We start from the raw sequence: 16597 nt of genomic DNA, 5'->3' as shown, positions 1-16597 counted from the left end.
AAATTAAGGTCTGAGTCTAAGACTACACCAAGGTTTCTGGCTTGGTTTGACCATTTCATCTGTGCAGATTGGAGCTGAGCAGTAACCTTTAACCTTTCTTCCTTGGCTCCAAAAACAATAATTTCAGTTTTGTCTTAAGCATAGCCATGCTCTCTCTTTTTCTAACAATCTTGTTGAGACATTTTACCTTTAACAGATATGACAGACGAAGAGAGACAAGAAATGAGGAGAGTGGATGGATGAGCCATGAAGACGCTAACAGGCTCTGTGTTGGTCGTCCCGGTGGCTCAGCAGGTTTTTTGCCCTCTCACGTCGTCTGGACTCAGATCTGCTTCTTGACCTTTGTGGTTCCTCTGTCTTTTTCCTCTTTCGCACGTTTTCTGTCACATCCCCAGTTTAATGAAGCTTAAAAGGGAATTCTAAAAGGTCATCTCCATAAACAGTTTCAGCCTCCTGCGGCGACTCAGATTAGATCGTTTCATGGAAAACGACAGAGGGGGAAAAAAAATCAACAGTGTGTGAAAACTTTGAAGCAGATTTCCTGCTTTACAGCTGCAGCTTCTTTTTTATGCATTTTGAATCTTTCTCTTCGTAATTCTTTAGGTTTCTCTTGTTCACCCTGTTACCTGCTCACACCACCTCTTTGGGAAGTCCTGCCTGACAAGTTGTGAGCCTGTTTATTTGACCTTTGAACCAAGCAAATACCTTTTGATATCATGGGTTAGGGTTGTCACGGGTGTTATTTTTAATTTGCCATGATACAGAAACATGCAGCAGTATTAACATTTCACCAGGTGTCCAGGGGTTGAGGTTTTCCTGTGTTTAAATATGGTTTGCTGGAAGTAAGCTATAGCAGACAGCATTATGACATCTGTATGGTTTCATTCAGGGGTTTGTTATTCATTCACATGCCCTGCTTTTACTGCTTTTAATTATGTATCATCAGACTTATTCTAAAAAAACCACAGGCACCTTCATCAGTTGTATTACACCTCGGCCCTCCAGGCACAGATGTCATTCTATCAAGTGACAGATCTGTGTGGACATATTTGAAATGTATGACCTTTTGTGTCATAAATCCATGTTTAAATGACGTCACCGTCATACATGATAGTGGAGGCAACAGTGATCCAAGAATAGGCAGAACAATCCAAATTAAGAATGCATAGTTCTTCAATACAAATTGCTTTTCTGGAGACACGACAGGTCTGGAAATCTGTCTCTTTTCACTGTCAAAGTCTGTGAAACTAAGAGAATTTTAAAAACAGGTCACTTTCTGGGAAAAGAACAGCAGCAGCATGTTGCAGAATATAAATTCAATCCTGTCTTGGAGGAGGAATTTAGCTCAACTGCTGTGAAAATCAGCCTGAAAAGCAAACGCTAAAAGAAAGGATGTGTTAAAAGTATAAAAGTGAGGTTAAAAAAGAAATCATGGAGACAGACATGCATATATGAGACAGGGGAGACGGAGACCTGAATTACTAACCAGCTGTGGAACCACATGGCAGACAGGTGTGATAAGGCAGGAATTCAACCTTTACCAATGACAATGCAGCGTTTCACAAGTTATATCTGAAATAAACTGCAAATATGTACACCGTTACACCATACCCAAACAAAAGGGCCATGTTTATCTTTCTCAGGGTTTTACTTTACCTCTTTTTGTATGCTGCAGAGCTTTCATTCACTCAGACTAACCTGCATCACATCGCGTTCTCCAGACGTTCTCCCTCTCTGGTGGTGCTGACCTTTGACCACGACCGCTGGTTCCTGGCTCACCGTGTCGTCCCGCCAAATGTCACACCCTTTGACATATTCAGACTATACGAAGAGAGCTGCGGCTCGGTGCAGGAGAAGGTTGGATGTTGTATTTATAGGCTGACCTTTACTTCACCCCGCACTGACTGACTTAAACGACTGTATGTTCGTGGGACTGGAGCATTGTGGGCTCTGGAAATGGCACAGCTTTGGGTCTCGTGCATGACCTTCGTATTTAGTTTGGACTAAAGACATTTAACTCTGAGCAGGGACTGATTAAAAGGACAAGTCTGGCAGTATTCTGTGTTTTTTCTCATCAGCAATTAACATAAAACCATAAGTGCATCCTGCTGACAGCTGTAGACTGAAGGAACAAGAGGATGTAGCAACTGTGACCACACCCATTAGTATGTGGACCTCCTTTAATAGCTTTGGGTTCAGCATTTTGGCTGTCACAACCCTTTTGATTCTGGCATATTAGAAAGACTGGATATAAGGCCTCTCTTCTGGTTGACAGACTGCCATGATAACAACCTGTCAGTTAGGTAGCCTTACTCTCAAGAATACCCTATTTTACTATAGATTGAAATCTGAATTAAACAATTAACATCATGTTTGGAAAAACACTCGTGACTAGCAATTAGGACCATAAACTTGTGGAGAAAATGTTTAATTAATGATCAAATGAGAAGTATTGGTCCTTTTCTGTCCAGATTCATACAATCTGATTTATTTTTGGAAACAGTGGAGTCGCCCCCTGCTGGTTATTTAAGAAAATGCAGGTTTAAGGTACTTTTGTACATCCTGCTGTTTTTAAACCAAGAAATGAAATGTGAGGTTATCTTAATCGTTGACTGTAAATAAGAAGAGGAATTATCCTTTAGGTTTCAAAAGTGGAGCTAAATAAAAGTGCCTTAAACTGGCATTCTTTTGACCGCCCAGTAGGGGGCAACTCCGTTGTTGGTAAAAGCTTTATTGTATGAAATCAGGCGGGGGAAAAACCCTACCCCTCATTTAATCTGTTTCCTCAGTAAACATTTTCCTCATGAGTTTTTGTTTTCAGTCACTACTTTGATGCAGAAAGATGTATTGTGAATAGGGATGCACCGATCCGATCCTGGTATCGGATATCGGCTAGATCGGACTCAAAAAGCTAGATCGGATATCGGTGACAAAGGGCCGATATATAGTGCCGATCCGTATGGCAGATCTATTCTATGAGTTCTTCTTCTTCTACACAGGAGGAAGTTTACGTCAGCTGTAGCCGACTGCAAAGAAGCAAGAAACCTTCTATTAATGGATTCAAAGTGTGAAAACACGGACAGGGTATTGGATTTAACTGTTCCGGATCCTTGAAATTAAGGGATTCCAGCCTCTGGTACAGTTCACCATCAAGTCAGAAAAGCCTGAAGTTGCCAAAACATAATTCTATCCTCACATTAAAGAATAGAGATTGTTAAATTAATACCAGGATCGGATCGGCTAGTATCGGTATGGGCAGATACCAAAGCCTGTATCGATATCGGTATCGGGACCTAAAAAGTAGGATCGGTGCATCCCTAATTGTGATGAGTCAAAGTATCTCCTAGGGCATGGATACCTGTGATTACCAAATACCTCCCAAGGTGACCTGTCAATCATGATCTTGAAAAACAATGTGTATCCACTCTATTGCCTAAAAGTAGTCGCTGTTATGTTACATTGATGTTCACAAAAAGTATTCATATTTTATGTTAATCAAAAACTCAAGTTTCGAGCAGATTTCTAAACATTACCAGGTAAAGTGAAAACTTGAGTCTTTGAATCAGAGTCTGAGAGCAAAACTATCTTTTTAACAACTACTGACGTATTACTAAAAAGATCTCCTGCACGTTCTTTTCTATGCCTGCAGATGTGATATATGTAAAAGAACATCACCTTTGATATGGAGTCATCTTAAACCAGATGTTATGTGTCATTTTGTGACAAGGTATTTTAGAACTCTTCTGTTTGTTTTGGCACGCTCAGTCTGCTGATAATAAACTGCCCTGCCCACACTATTAATAATAGACCAGACAGATGTTTCTCCATTGTGTTTGAACAGCGTGTCGACAGATTATAATGGATAGGATTTATGATCTGTGGCAATCTGGCCTGCAGACTGATAAGCTAAGAATAGACTTGGTCAGTCTCCGTGTGACAGACGCACAGGAGATTCAGATAGACAGCAAACTCAATCAACACGAGCATTACTACATGTCACGTCTTTGTCATTATTTCATTATGGAACTGATGCCAAGTGAGCTAAAAATCTCCATTCCCCTTAAATGAATAATTAGATTCTTCATTGATTAGTTTAAGAGACTATTTTCTTTCAAACACTTTCACAACATTTGGTATATGATCAACAAATTCAGCTTGCCTCTGATTTTAGTTCAACACATCAGGGGTCAGCTTAGAAAAATGGCAGTGAGAAGGCTTGTTATTTATCTTTGCTCATCGTTATTGTTATGCACCATGGGCAATGCTTAAATCACTTCATGAGTTTCTGCTGCTGCTACATGAGCATATATTTGGCATATGACGATTGTGAATAAGTCCATATCAACAACACAATCTCAGTATAATGCATGCTCATCTTGTTCACTTTTTGTTACTACAGTGCTCTCAAATACAGTGGTTTTGCAAAATCTATGTACTGTACATAGCTTAAAGTGGGGAAAACATATGACCTGTTTAGTTTGAAGCCTCCTATGTTTTCCTCTCCACCTCCTCTCCGTGCATGCTATGGTTCACGTAGCAGTGGGCTCTGGAGGGTCACATGACATAAAGTGTTACTCAGTGACCATGAGACTGGACATGATGATAGTGTGGGAGCCAGAGATCTACAGAGCTCTGATTTGAACCAGGGACATATCTAAAGATCGGCTCCATGAAAAGCTTCCAGTTTTATTCACGTCTCCTATTTTAAAGCAGTTTTAATGATGGTGCTGTCAGTGGCTGTTATTTCTTAATCACTTGCAGTAAAACTGTTAAATTTAGTGCTTGCAGCAGCTAAACTGAGAGCTTGTGAGAACAATGCTGCTACAGTAATAAATTAGTATAAAAGAAATCAAACTGAATCAATGAAGATAAACAGAGAACCAGTCATGGGATTTGCAGTTCACTTGTGTAGACCAAACCAACATTTCATGGTGACTTTAAAAGGCATGTTAAAGACAAGTTTATCAGGAACAAAGTTCACCCACCAGAAAGTCCTGATAAGCCTATATTCAACAATTAAATGTATGTCATTACCTACAGTTATATTAAATACAATGTAGGCTACTTTGGTATCCCTGAGGGTCATTTGCCTTGGACAATAGTGCCAGGAAAATACCAGTTTGTTCAACTTTGTGCAACATGAAGCAAACCACACACAAGACTACAACTATAGAAACACTGTAGCAAATACAATATAAGAAATACATACATAAGTTCCTTTAATTTGCACAATAATGTAAAACCTAATAAAACAGCATGAGAGGCTAAAAGCTAAACGGACATAATACAATAACATCATACATCATACTGCACATCAGCAGCAATCAGGTTTAGCTGGTTGTTTGTTTATTAGTGTAATTATTAAAGTTGTATATTGAATTAGCTTTGCATGAAAAACAGCCATTGTAGCCATAATGCTATCTAAAGTATCCTAATGTAAGCTCACATTAGCAACTACAAGTCAGGCTCTGCTTTTCTGAATGAACATGATAACCGGCTTTACGTCCACTGCCAAGCCCTGTGTAGCTGCTGGAGTTAATGGTATCACAATATAATCATCTATGTTACTAAATGACATGAGTTTCTCCCAATTGTTCAAACCCAAACCTAAATAAGTTGAGATTGAACTAAACATTAGGGGCATGTTTGCTTTCTCAAGTGTCCTGAATGAGAGCTTTTCTTCCAATTTCAAGGGAACCATGTTGTTAGCAGAGATTTATTACATTCTCAGGTGAATGCAATACACTTCCATATATAATGATACTAAGTACTAGAAGTTTTATTTTATTATGTAAGGTGAAGTGCGTTGTTTCTACTTTCAGATGTGTTTTTAGCTCTCATACGGTTAAGAAATTCAAAAAAAGGCTTGCTTGCTAGCTTGCTTGCTAGCTAGGTTTATTGGCTGCTGCTGTGGCTACACATCTGAACCATTTTTCTCCCTCCATAAAACTTGTAAAGTTGCTTTTAAGGATAATAAGCTACATGTTGCTGACATTCTTGATAGCTTGGAGTTTAATTTCATTTAAGAACTTGAGCATTCTGTTGTGGCTTGTGTAACAGTAGCCTTTAAATTGCAATAGGCAGTAATGAAAAGAGTAAAAGCTAACGTTAGTTGAGAATAATGTCAGAGGGAAATGGTACCATTTGAATATGAGTTTTAAGAAGTGCTTTGGTATGTTTTAAGATGGTAAACAGGGTAATTTGGATCAGCCTCCAGCAGGTGTAAACCCTGTAAACCTTGTAGGTGGTGGCTTACAAGAACTATTTGAATGGCAGCTTCAAGCGCCCTTGACATTCTGAAAGGGGGCGTTGTCCGGCTGCATGCAGGGGTATAAATAAGCAGCTACACCTCTGCTCGTCCCCCGTTCTCACTTCTCCCACAGAGGAAAAGCAGACTGAGGTGCCTTCACACAAGGTGAGTTTGAACTTTTAGTAGCTTTGAGTTTAATTTTTCATCAGATTGCAGAGGAGGAACAGAGTTTAGTTTTTACAGGAAGACAAGCTGTCAAGATATAATGCATGTGGGAATATGATCTGCATGCAGCTGTTTTTAAAACTTTAGTTTGAAGAATCATACTTGTTATGAATACTAATATGCTATTTTAATCTTTATTTCTGTAGCTTGCATGCATCTTTTATTATAACTACATGTTGTTTTTTGGATAATAGGTTTAAAATGTGTTTAATCTTTCTATTTCAGTGAGGATTAGTCCAAATCAGACAAAATGGTGAAGATTGGAATCAATGGGTGAGTTAATACTGTCTACATTCCCTATTTTTTTATTTTGTGGTGGCTGTATTTAGTCTGCAGGACATGGAGGTAAAGTTTTTATTACAGCCAATGTTCTTCTTAGGAAACTATCCTTCTCATCTCTGAAGTAGCTTCAATCTGTTGCTGGAAAAACTTAGCAGAGGACACAGATCTCTAAGGAGTCTCTGAAATGTTATGACATTTTCAGTAGAACATTGCAATAATAGAGTCCTGAAAGTTCACTCTAAGTGTGCACTAGAGGTGTCTGTGTGGGCCAAGGTGTATTACACTTTTTTATACTCTGCATGACATGAGAGCAGCAGCAGAAATCCTCATTTCCTAAATTGGTAATAATTTGACAAGCATTACGCTGCTCAGAGTGCAAGATCTTCTAGAAACAGGATCCTCACAATGTTTCTGTGACCCAGAAATGATTGACTGAAGGTAGATTTTAATTATTTCACCTCAAGTCGAGAACATAATAGAGGAAACTGAGCAGAGGAAATTGGAGGTAATGATGTGGTTTAGTGAGGATATGAGAGGGATTATGTCAAGTAGATGAAGCCATGAATGTTTGGCTTGTATGATAGGTCAATAGGTCAAACAAAAAGTTAACCAACTATAAATGACTGATTTTTTTAATACAGAAAAACTTCAAACAAAGCCTAGTTCAAGCTCTCATTTTGAAGGCTTTACCAAAAATATTGATGGCTACTTTTTAAGGATATTTTCTTTGATTGTGAGAAGAATCAAACTACATGACAGTACTCAGACTTTGAAACAATGACTGTAAAATGCAGCTTATTGTAGGTCTTTGTTGATAATCTGAAGAATTAAATAAATCACCTTTGAATATTCCTCACAGAAAAACCTATTTCCTTGAAGAAATCCTCTTTATTCTTCTTTTTATTTGAGTTTTTCTTGGTGAAAGTGCTGTTAAAGTGACAGGAGAGGACTCTGGACAGAACCCATCTATTCTCTGGTTATTTATAGTCCAGTGGTGTTGTGGTGTCACGGTTGGCATCCCCTCTTCTTCCACACCCTTCAAAGAGACCCCCCCTCCTCTCTGTCTGTATCTCTGCCTCTCTCAGCTGTCACATTCCTTTTATTCTCCCTCCGTCTATTTTTAACGCCCTAACCTTTCAGCTGAAGTTCAGAGATCATCTGGACAGCTTCTTTTTTTTTTTTTTATGGATACTGCTCTCTTGACTTGGAGATCACCGGTGAAACATTTCTTCCTCTTCAGTGAAACAGCTGCTGTCGAGCCACAGGGAGATTTAGCTCCTTAATCCTGGCTCTGTACCAACACCAACACCGAGCCTCAGAAACAGAACACGGGCTCTCGTCCATTTTGGCCTTCTGGACACTTGGTGACTTCCCAAAGCTAACTGAGGAGAACTGCAGGGTCTTCTTATGTCTCTCCCTTCTGTGAAGAAGTTTCTTAATTGAAAGTTTTAAAAAGGTCAACTTTAACTGGTCCCTGAACCTGTGTGTGGAGTTGTATAAGCTTCAAGTAATAATGAGGTTTCCTACCAGCACAGTTTGGTCATTTGAAACACTGCTGCTGCTCCAGAGGAAGGCAGGGAGTAGACTAGGTGGACCTCCTGGATGTCCATCCTTTGTTTGCAGAGTGTGGCTAACATTAGCTGAGCTCGCACCTCCAGCCTTTGGTCTTCCTTGCAGGTTGACGTCCACATACCTGTGCTAGTTACATAATGCTCCCCCAAGTGGGTACAGACACAACCTACATACAACTTAATTTTTCTTACATCAAAATACTACCACTGTACAAGATGCCACTTGTCATCTGTGCTTGTTTACATCCGGGTAGTAGAGCATTATAGCATCACGGCAGTAACCATTATGAACCAGGGCATCAGCCGAGTTTAGACACATCATATGACGGGTCTTTCAGGCCTCCAATAATAAAAAGTGCATCGTTAAACCAACAAGTGATTCTGGTGCCAACTAGCAAGGATGAGGACATTTAAATGTTTGATGCACACACACCCCCCTTCTCAATGATCCCTAACCAATTAACCTTTATTGAAGAGTTGAGGAAACTGCCATCTTAAATATTTGATTGGAAAAGATGATTGTTGGCATTTGGCTAGCTTTGGCAATCCTTCCTCTGTCTTCTAGCAGCACATTTTCTTCTTTAAACCTTTAAATCATAAGTGGTTAGCAGCTATAGAAGAATAATGATTTAGGGTTGATTGAACCGGCACTGCATTTGGCACAATCAGAGATACCCAGCACTGTTTTTGGCATCTGAACAACTCTAGTAAGTTTTTCAGACAGTGCTGCAGTATTTTAAAGTTATAATTTTGTTTAAAAATGACTCTCTGTCGAACAGAAAGCTGCTGCTGTGTTTACAGTTTGCATGACAACCTTCAGAAGAGCCTGTTAGAAGTGAATATGTTGTTGCGATGACCTTCCGCCATGAATGACAGCCTAAGCTGCGGTAACTTCCTGGTGCACTCTGACCTTTCTTTAGATAGACGGGGTCTCTAATGTTGGCATGCAGAGTGCATGATTGTCTCTGCGACAGCAGGGTAAAGTTTCAGACTGCCCCCATGAGACTTTACAGTACGCCTGTAACGTGACTCCTGAGTGATGGAGATATGGGATGTTACATAACGGGGCTCAGTCAGTGTTAAACCCATGACACAGATTCTGTAGCACACTGTGGAATCTTTACTTCAACTTTTGTTGTTTATTCTCACTCTGATTTTATCCAAGCGGGGTTATTTCAGCCTCTACATATATTTAAACGTTTTGTATGTTTTCTAATATACACGGATATGAAAACCTTTTTAAAAACACTGAAAACAAAGCTTAGTATGATTCATAAATCCTGTCATCTTGTATTTTGTCCTGCAGAGGGCGCTCTGAATCCACCGCTTACGATACTCTGAGCAATGTCCGCAGAGCACAATAGCATAAATTGATGATGGACTACATTGTAATTTATTAGTCACAATATATTGTTTCAGAAAGCTGCCCTCTAAATGCCTTTATGTAACTTAACTTGAAATTGAACTCTTTACATCAAGCCCACATATAGAACCACAAGGACATGAGTAGTGTCTTTTCTAACCTTTAACAGTATCAGTGGACTTCATTCAATAAATAAAGGGCACTTATTTTTTCTCTGAAGATGTCAAATCAGCCCCAGATTATCCCACACATTACATTTCAGAGGTCTACACCTTATTTAACTTTGAACCGCCCTCCTGCACCACGTCCTTATTTTCTTGTAGCAGTGTGACCTTCCTGTAGGTCATTCATGAAGGTAATCCTCAGTATCTATGAACCATAACTCAGATTTCTCACACTCTTTAAGGTGCTTGTGTCTTATCAGAGAGCTGCTGCTGTCTGTTTTGTCAAACTGTCAGTGAAATGATTTATCATATAAAATAGACATCAGCTCAGCTCCTGTCTGAACATCTCCTCCCTCTGTCCGTTCTCCTTTCTAGTTTCAGGTCCCTCACTCTTTGACCTGCTGTAACAGCAGCCATATTAGGCATAAACAGGATTCATACTGCCAGTGCCAACTATTGTTATCTTGAGTCAAGGTTGGCAGGCCTTGTATGGCGCTGCTGTTCTCTGCTGAGGCTGCCACTTTAAGGTTGGAGATTTAGTGCCACCTGTTGGGCAGAGAGGAGAAGTGTGGTCCTGTTTTGCACAACTAGCTTCTCAAAAATCACAAGTAAAAAAGTTTTTTAAATTAGACGACAGAAAAGCTTGGAGTGTCTTTTAAGAGAAATAAAAACATGTAATATTTATCTAAAATGTTTATCTGTCAAAATCAATCTCAAGAAAAACTCATCAAACTCCCAGTTTTTATCTTTCTGCTGCATTTAACTTGTGGTCTTATAACCGTTCTATAAATGGGATCCTTGCCTTCCACATTCACCCTGTAGCTTCCCCATGCTAACTGCTTCCTCCTGGGTTTCAGATTCGGGCGTATCGGCCGTCTGGTGACCCGTGCCGCTGTCTTAGGAGGCAAATTGGAGGTGACAGCCATCAACGACCCCTTCATCGATCTGGACTACATGGTGAGAGGACTGACTGATGTCTTTTTTTTTTTTTTAAGTTTACTTGGTCAAATGTTGAATCCTTGTAGTGAAAAATGAGCAAACTGACATTTTCTGATGGCAAAGTGTAAAAGAAGGACAAGTTAGGAAAGCTCACTGGTAAAAAATCCTCTCCAGGTTATTACAAGAAACAAATTAAGGGTGCAGAAATGTTGATCGGAGTCAGACACTAAAAACGTTTGGAAGCTTTCCAGCAGGGATTTGATGCTCCATGCTGCAGCTACACTACTTTAAATCTTATCTAACTGAAACTTATATTTTCCTGCGTGATGCATTTTTTCATTTCTATTCTTAAAAAACATCCAATATTGCTCTTTTCAGGTCTACATGTTCAAGTATGACTCAACTCACGGAGTGTGGAAGCATGGAGAGGTGAAGGCCGAGGGCGGCAAGCTGGTTATTGGAAACATGCACATCATGGTCTTCCACGAGTACGTACTTCTTTATGATTTACATCCTTTAAAAAATGAAAATGGACCTCTGTGGAAGATTTTCTCTGATAGATAATAAAACTATAACAGCTGAAGCCTTCATTTGTTTTGCAGTGGAAAGTGAAGTGTTTCACTCATGTTAAGAGGACTCTGAAATAAAACTGAGTGTTAAATTTCTTCTGTTTGTGATGATGTTCAGGAGAGACCCCGCCAACATCAAATGGAGCGATGCTGGCGCCGACTACGTCGTGGAGTCCACTGGTGTGTTCACCACCATCGAGAAGGCCTCTGTAAGTTATCACACCAACTCTGGAATGATGAGTAGCTTCACATATTCATTTATGTATAACTAAGTGAAGCACATGTACACTGAGAACCTCAGCTTTATTTACAGGGAAAATATACTTTGTGTCTTCTCTATGAAAACCCCTTATTGTGTTTCAATACTTTAAACTGCACACAAGCGAGATGTGTAGACAACATTTTATACTACAAAACTACATTCCTAACCTTTGACCCCTTGTTTGTTCTCTGTAGGCTCACCTGAAGGGTGGAGCCAAGAGGGTGGTGATCTCCGCTCCTAGCGCTGATGCCCCCATGTTCGTCATGGGCGTCAACCACGAGAAGTACGACAACTCCATGAAGGTTGTCAGGTGAGTCGAAAATAACGCCGTCTGCAGTTTAAACGTAGATAGTTCTCCTCTTTCCTCGTTGTACTTTTCTTTCTAAAGCTGAATTTTTGATGGCCATGATCTTTGATGAATGAAATATTAATAATATGAAAGGAGACATGTCTGCTGAGCTGCAGTGAACTCTCCTGTCCTCCTGTTTGTGTGCCGCAGCATGTCGACTGTTTTACAACCTGACAGGATTGAACAGATATAAACATCTGGATGGTTTTTGCTCTCACAAATGTCAAACCCAGATCGTATCTTAAACTGTACAGACTTTGTTTACCTCTGATACAAGTCCTCCATGGCCTTTTGTTATCTTCAGTAACATGTTTTTCTGTCTCCATAGCAATGCTTCCTGCACAACCAACTGCCTGGCTCCCCTCGCCAAGGTCATCAACGACAACTTTGTCATCGTTGAGGGTCTCATGGTAAAGAACCCAGCTTTCCTTGATTATAATTGCACACACACGCACATGCACACACATGTTAACCTTGCTGCTCCTCCTTCAGTCACATCAGTAAGACCCTTGTTATTAAGGAGGACTAAAGGAAGGAGCAGAAAAAATCAAGTGTCCACAGTTTGAATGGAGCCCTGCAAGCTCTTTTAGTGATTCCTCAGTAGAGCTGAGTGGGAGACATTTATGGGGCTAATTTAAAAAACAGCTGTGCTGATTTAGGATTGTTGTAATGTGAGGTATCTGTGAAACAGTAAAGACATGTCACAAATGTTAATTTACATGGAGCAATTACTTTGCAGCAGAAAATAATGTTTTTATTAAAGTTGTATTTGCAGACATAATCAATTTGATTCAAGATAACAGGCAGGATGACTGAGTTTATACATGTTGGGAGAGAGTCTTGACTCGTGGTTACTATATACACACTATATATACATTATTATGAAAGGATGAATTGCTAACATGTATGACAAATCAACAATTCAGTTTAGATTTTTTCTACCTTAGTCACTTTTGAAAGATATTTTATAATAAGTAGATAAAAAATAAATCATGCAGTGGAGAATTACTTTTTTGACGTCTCAAATTAAATGTTTTGATGTTTAAGAACAGTTGCAGATTCATTTTAGATAGTTTAAATTCTTTGGTTTAATATTTTTACCAGTTAGTATTTGAACTGCTGAAATCTGAAATGCAAATCCAGACGTCTAGAATACCATTCTCATATAATACAAGTCAATGCAACATATCAGCAGTTTAACTTCGACAAGTCAAAACTGAATTTTAGAAAGTGAAAGATCCATCTGTGTAATATAATTACGATGCAGGAACAGTTGTAGATATCTACCACAATCATTGGAACCAGTAGGAGGGAATTACTTGATTTATATTCAACATTTTGAAGAGTTAACATTAATAAGAATTCAAACTGAAGGTGTCTTTCTTACTGGTTCCATAAGGGCTGAGTCTCTGAAATCCTTTACCCAATGAAGCTCAGTCAAGACATCAGAGAGGGATATTTCTTTAATAAAGTTTGGATGAATGTGTCAAGCAGTTGAGACTTTGAAACTTTGTGCTTTTATCCAGGAGCTCAATGTTTGGTGTAACAAAAGGGAACAAATAGTCCAATCTGAGCATTTTACAGAGAGATCAGATTTGACAGGGCATTCCCTGAAACCCATGAAAGACTTTAACTTGGCACATAAACTTTGAATCTTTCCTCTAATGCCATGTCACCATCTGCTCCCCTCCTCCAGAGCACAGTCCACGCCATCACCGCCACACAGAAGACCGTTGATGGTCCCTCTGGTAAGCTGTGGAGAGATGGACGTGGAGCCTCCCAGAACATCATCCCCGCCTCTACCGGAGCCGCCAAGGCTGTGGGCAAGGTCGTTCCTGAGCTGAACGGGTACGGTTTAAGTCTGGTCATTTATGGTTCAGACATATTTGTACTTACCTGTGAGGGTAAACACAATCACAGTATCTGTATTCATGCTTGTTTTGCTTTTATACTGATTATTGTCCGTCACATTTTTTACAGAAAAATCACCGGTATGGCTTTCCGTGTCCCCACCCCCAACGTCTCCGTTGTTGATCTGACTGTCCGTCTGGAGAAGCCTGTAAGCCTCTCATTACCTCTTAAAACAATATGTATCATCACTGACATAAAAGTTTAACTTGAGAAGCTGAGCAGTTCACACACAAAATAATCTGCTGTTTAAAAGTCTCTAACTCAAAATTAAAATGTCCTTCATCAGGCCAAGTACGAGGACATCAAGAAGGTTGTCAAGGCCGCTGCTGAGGGACCCATGAAGGGAATTCTGGGATACACAGAGGACCAGGTAAAAAATGACATGTCCACATATACCTGTTCTCACAAAAAAAACTCAACCTGCAGCACGTTACACCTCTAGGAAGAAAACTCAGGGAGCTGTGCTTTGGATGGAGTCGTGCGTAGAGTCATACATGAGCCATTAGATGGCAGCACATGCCTAATAATGTAGCTGGTGAACATGGCTGCTTCTTTATCAAATCATGTTCCCATTAAGAGTAAGAAAGATGATAACACAGGTGTAGTTTATGCCTTGGCCACCTTTAGTTGATTCTACCATACTACAAGATTAGAGCTGCCGATATGCTGTGTGAAGTCTTTCACCGTACGCCTACAGGTATAAACAGCTTTGCCTCTTTCTGCTCAGGTTGTGTCCACAGACTTCAACAGCGACACTCGCTCCTCCATCTTTGACGCCGGCGCTGGCATCGCTCTCAACGACCACTTCGTCAAGCTGGTTTCATGGTGAGCAAACGGGGCACACTGTGGCAGGTTCACTCCCACCTCAGAGCCAGTGTGACCTCAGTGTAATTTGTTCGGATGTTCCTGGAGAAGCTCAGGAGTTGTGGAATATAAAACAATGGAACTGGTTATGGAACAGACTGAAATCAACAGAGATGCTGCTTTTTGAGCTACAAGAGTAAAGGAGACCATCAGAAAAAGGATTGATGTTTTCTATGTTGTAGTTTTTAGTGTTTGTAAATGAGAGGGTTTAGAGCAGACGATGACAGCACCCTGAAGTTACAGACTTTTTTTTAGCTGTTTCCACATATTTCAGTCACTGAGATGTGACCGTTACAAACAGGACTCAGAATATGTTTGTTTCTTTGACAGAAATTATGACTTACTTGTGTACAGGACTGGATCAGCAAAAAAATAAAGAATACCTCTTTTTCCAGAGGGGGCGCCAAAACCAACACTAACATAGAGTTTCTCTGAGCAGCTTTAGAGTCATTCAAATCCTGAAGATATAACCCTGCTGTGTGCACAGTTTTGACGATATGCCTTCAAACATTCTATATGAGTTACAACAACTTCCTGATTGTAAAAGATCTAAGACAATTGCATAACAGAATTCAGTGACAGTCTTTGTTCCACCTTCTAACAACAGAAAGTAGTTTTAAAGTGTAATGGAAGTACATGCAAACTTAAAATAATTTTTTTACCACAGAACAATTTCTGAAGTTGAGTTCTTGAAATTTGTTAATGAATGTTTCCTCACTCTCTCTAATCCAAGTCTCCGTTCTCCTGTTCATCCGCAGGTATGACAATGAGTTCGGCTACAGCCACCGCGTGTGCGACCTGGTCGTGCACATGTTCACCAAGGAGTAAAGTCCTCTGACGACTCATCCTTTCTTCCCATGATTCCCTCCTCCATCACCTGTAACTGGATGCCGCGCCATCCGTCCTCGGGAGCAAGCTCTTCTTTGACAAACGTCTAGCTGATGATAAAAACCTTTTTTATGGTAAAGCCACCTCTGATCTGTTGGCCAGTGAGGTCTGCAGAAGGCAGCGTGTTGTGTAGAGGTGATAGGTATTGTACTGAATGGTCTTGTTGCACTGATCATGCACACGGGCTCCTTTGCACTTAACATGATAATAAAGCCCTCAGATTGTGAAAGACTTGAGACTTCTTTTATAAATACTTACATTACCCACACAAAATCACAGAGCACACATCTCTCCTGACAGAGGATCTGATTTATGATTATTCTGAGCGAAGCAGGATGAAAACTGATCGTGGTACCATCTTCAGTTTCTTCCCTTTAAAGCCTTGAATTAAAAATATGGGTTACAAAGAAGAGGCAAAACTAACTTATCACATAAAAACCTATTGCCTTGAATTCTACAAAGGGATCAAACTTGAGTGATAAAAATAGTTATTTCTAAAGTTATTCAACATTTTAAGGACGATGATGGAGGATTCTGAACACTGAAATGTTCACTTCTTTTTTGTTCTGTCTAAAGTTCATCTTTTTTGTGGATTTGATGAAATATTCTTAAGCTGTGATATATTAGTCGTGTCCGGTTTAGTTAAAGGCATACTGTGGAATAAGATTCTTGAAGAAAGCTGTAATAAAGTTAGGCCGTTAACTTGTCAAGATGCAGGACTTTACAGTAGTGGAAGTCTTTTTAAAACACTTTAGTCTCTTCTGAGTATGTCAGTAATGACAGTGTTGCCCCTCCTGCAACTGTAAAGGATGAATGTCAGTCTCTATTTACTTATTTTGACATTTATCTGTGACAAAACTTAACCTTCAATTTTAGTTTTTGACGTGCCAGAATATCCCCTCAATAATTCATCTACAGTTTTGAAGGATGCACTTTAAAGCTCAGCTTGGCAAACTCTTC

General features: G+C 39.8%; 1 protein-coding gene across 1 annotated transcript; it reads left to right on the top strand.

Moving 5' to 3' along the window:
* The first annotated feature begins 3252 nt into the window (after positions 1 to 3252).
* Positions 3253 to 15866, top strand: LOC117828544 (glyceraldehyde-3-phosphate dehydrogenase-like). The gene is made up of 12 exons (XM_034705757.1): positions 3253 to 6415; positions 6701 to 6748; positions 10713 to 10812; positions 11173 to 11282; positions 11482 to 11572; positions 11820 to 11935; positions 12303 to 12384; positions 13671 to 13822; positions 13955 to 14033; positions 14172 to 14255; positions 14613 to 14710; positions 15508 to 15866. Exons 2-12 carry the CDS (start codon positions 6726 to 6728, stop codon positions 15575 to 15577), a joined length of 1005 nt encoding a protein of 334 aa, XP_034561648.1. The 5' UTR covers positions 3253 to 6415; positions 6701 to 6725; the 3' UTR covers positions 15578 to 15866.
* The last annotated feature ends 731 nt before the right edge of the window (positions 15867 to 16597 follow it).

The sequence above is a fragment of the Notolabrus celidotus genome, chromosome 16, assembly GCF_009762535.1.
Source record: "Notolabrus celidotus isolate fNotCel1 chromosome 16, fNotCel1.pri, whole genome shotgun sequence".
NCBI classification, from domain to species: Eukaryota; Metazoa; Chordata; class Actinopteri; order Labriformes; family Labridae; genus Notolabrus; species Notolabrus celidotus.
The sequence above is the reverse complement of the archived record's forward strand: the minus strand, read 5'-3'. Positions and strand labels throughout refer to the sequence as shown.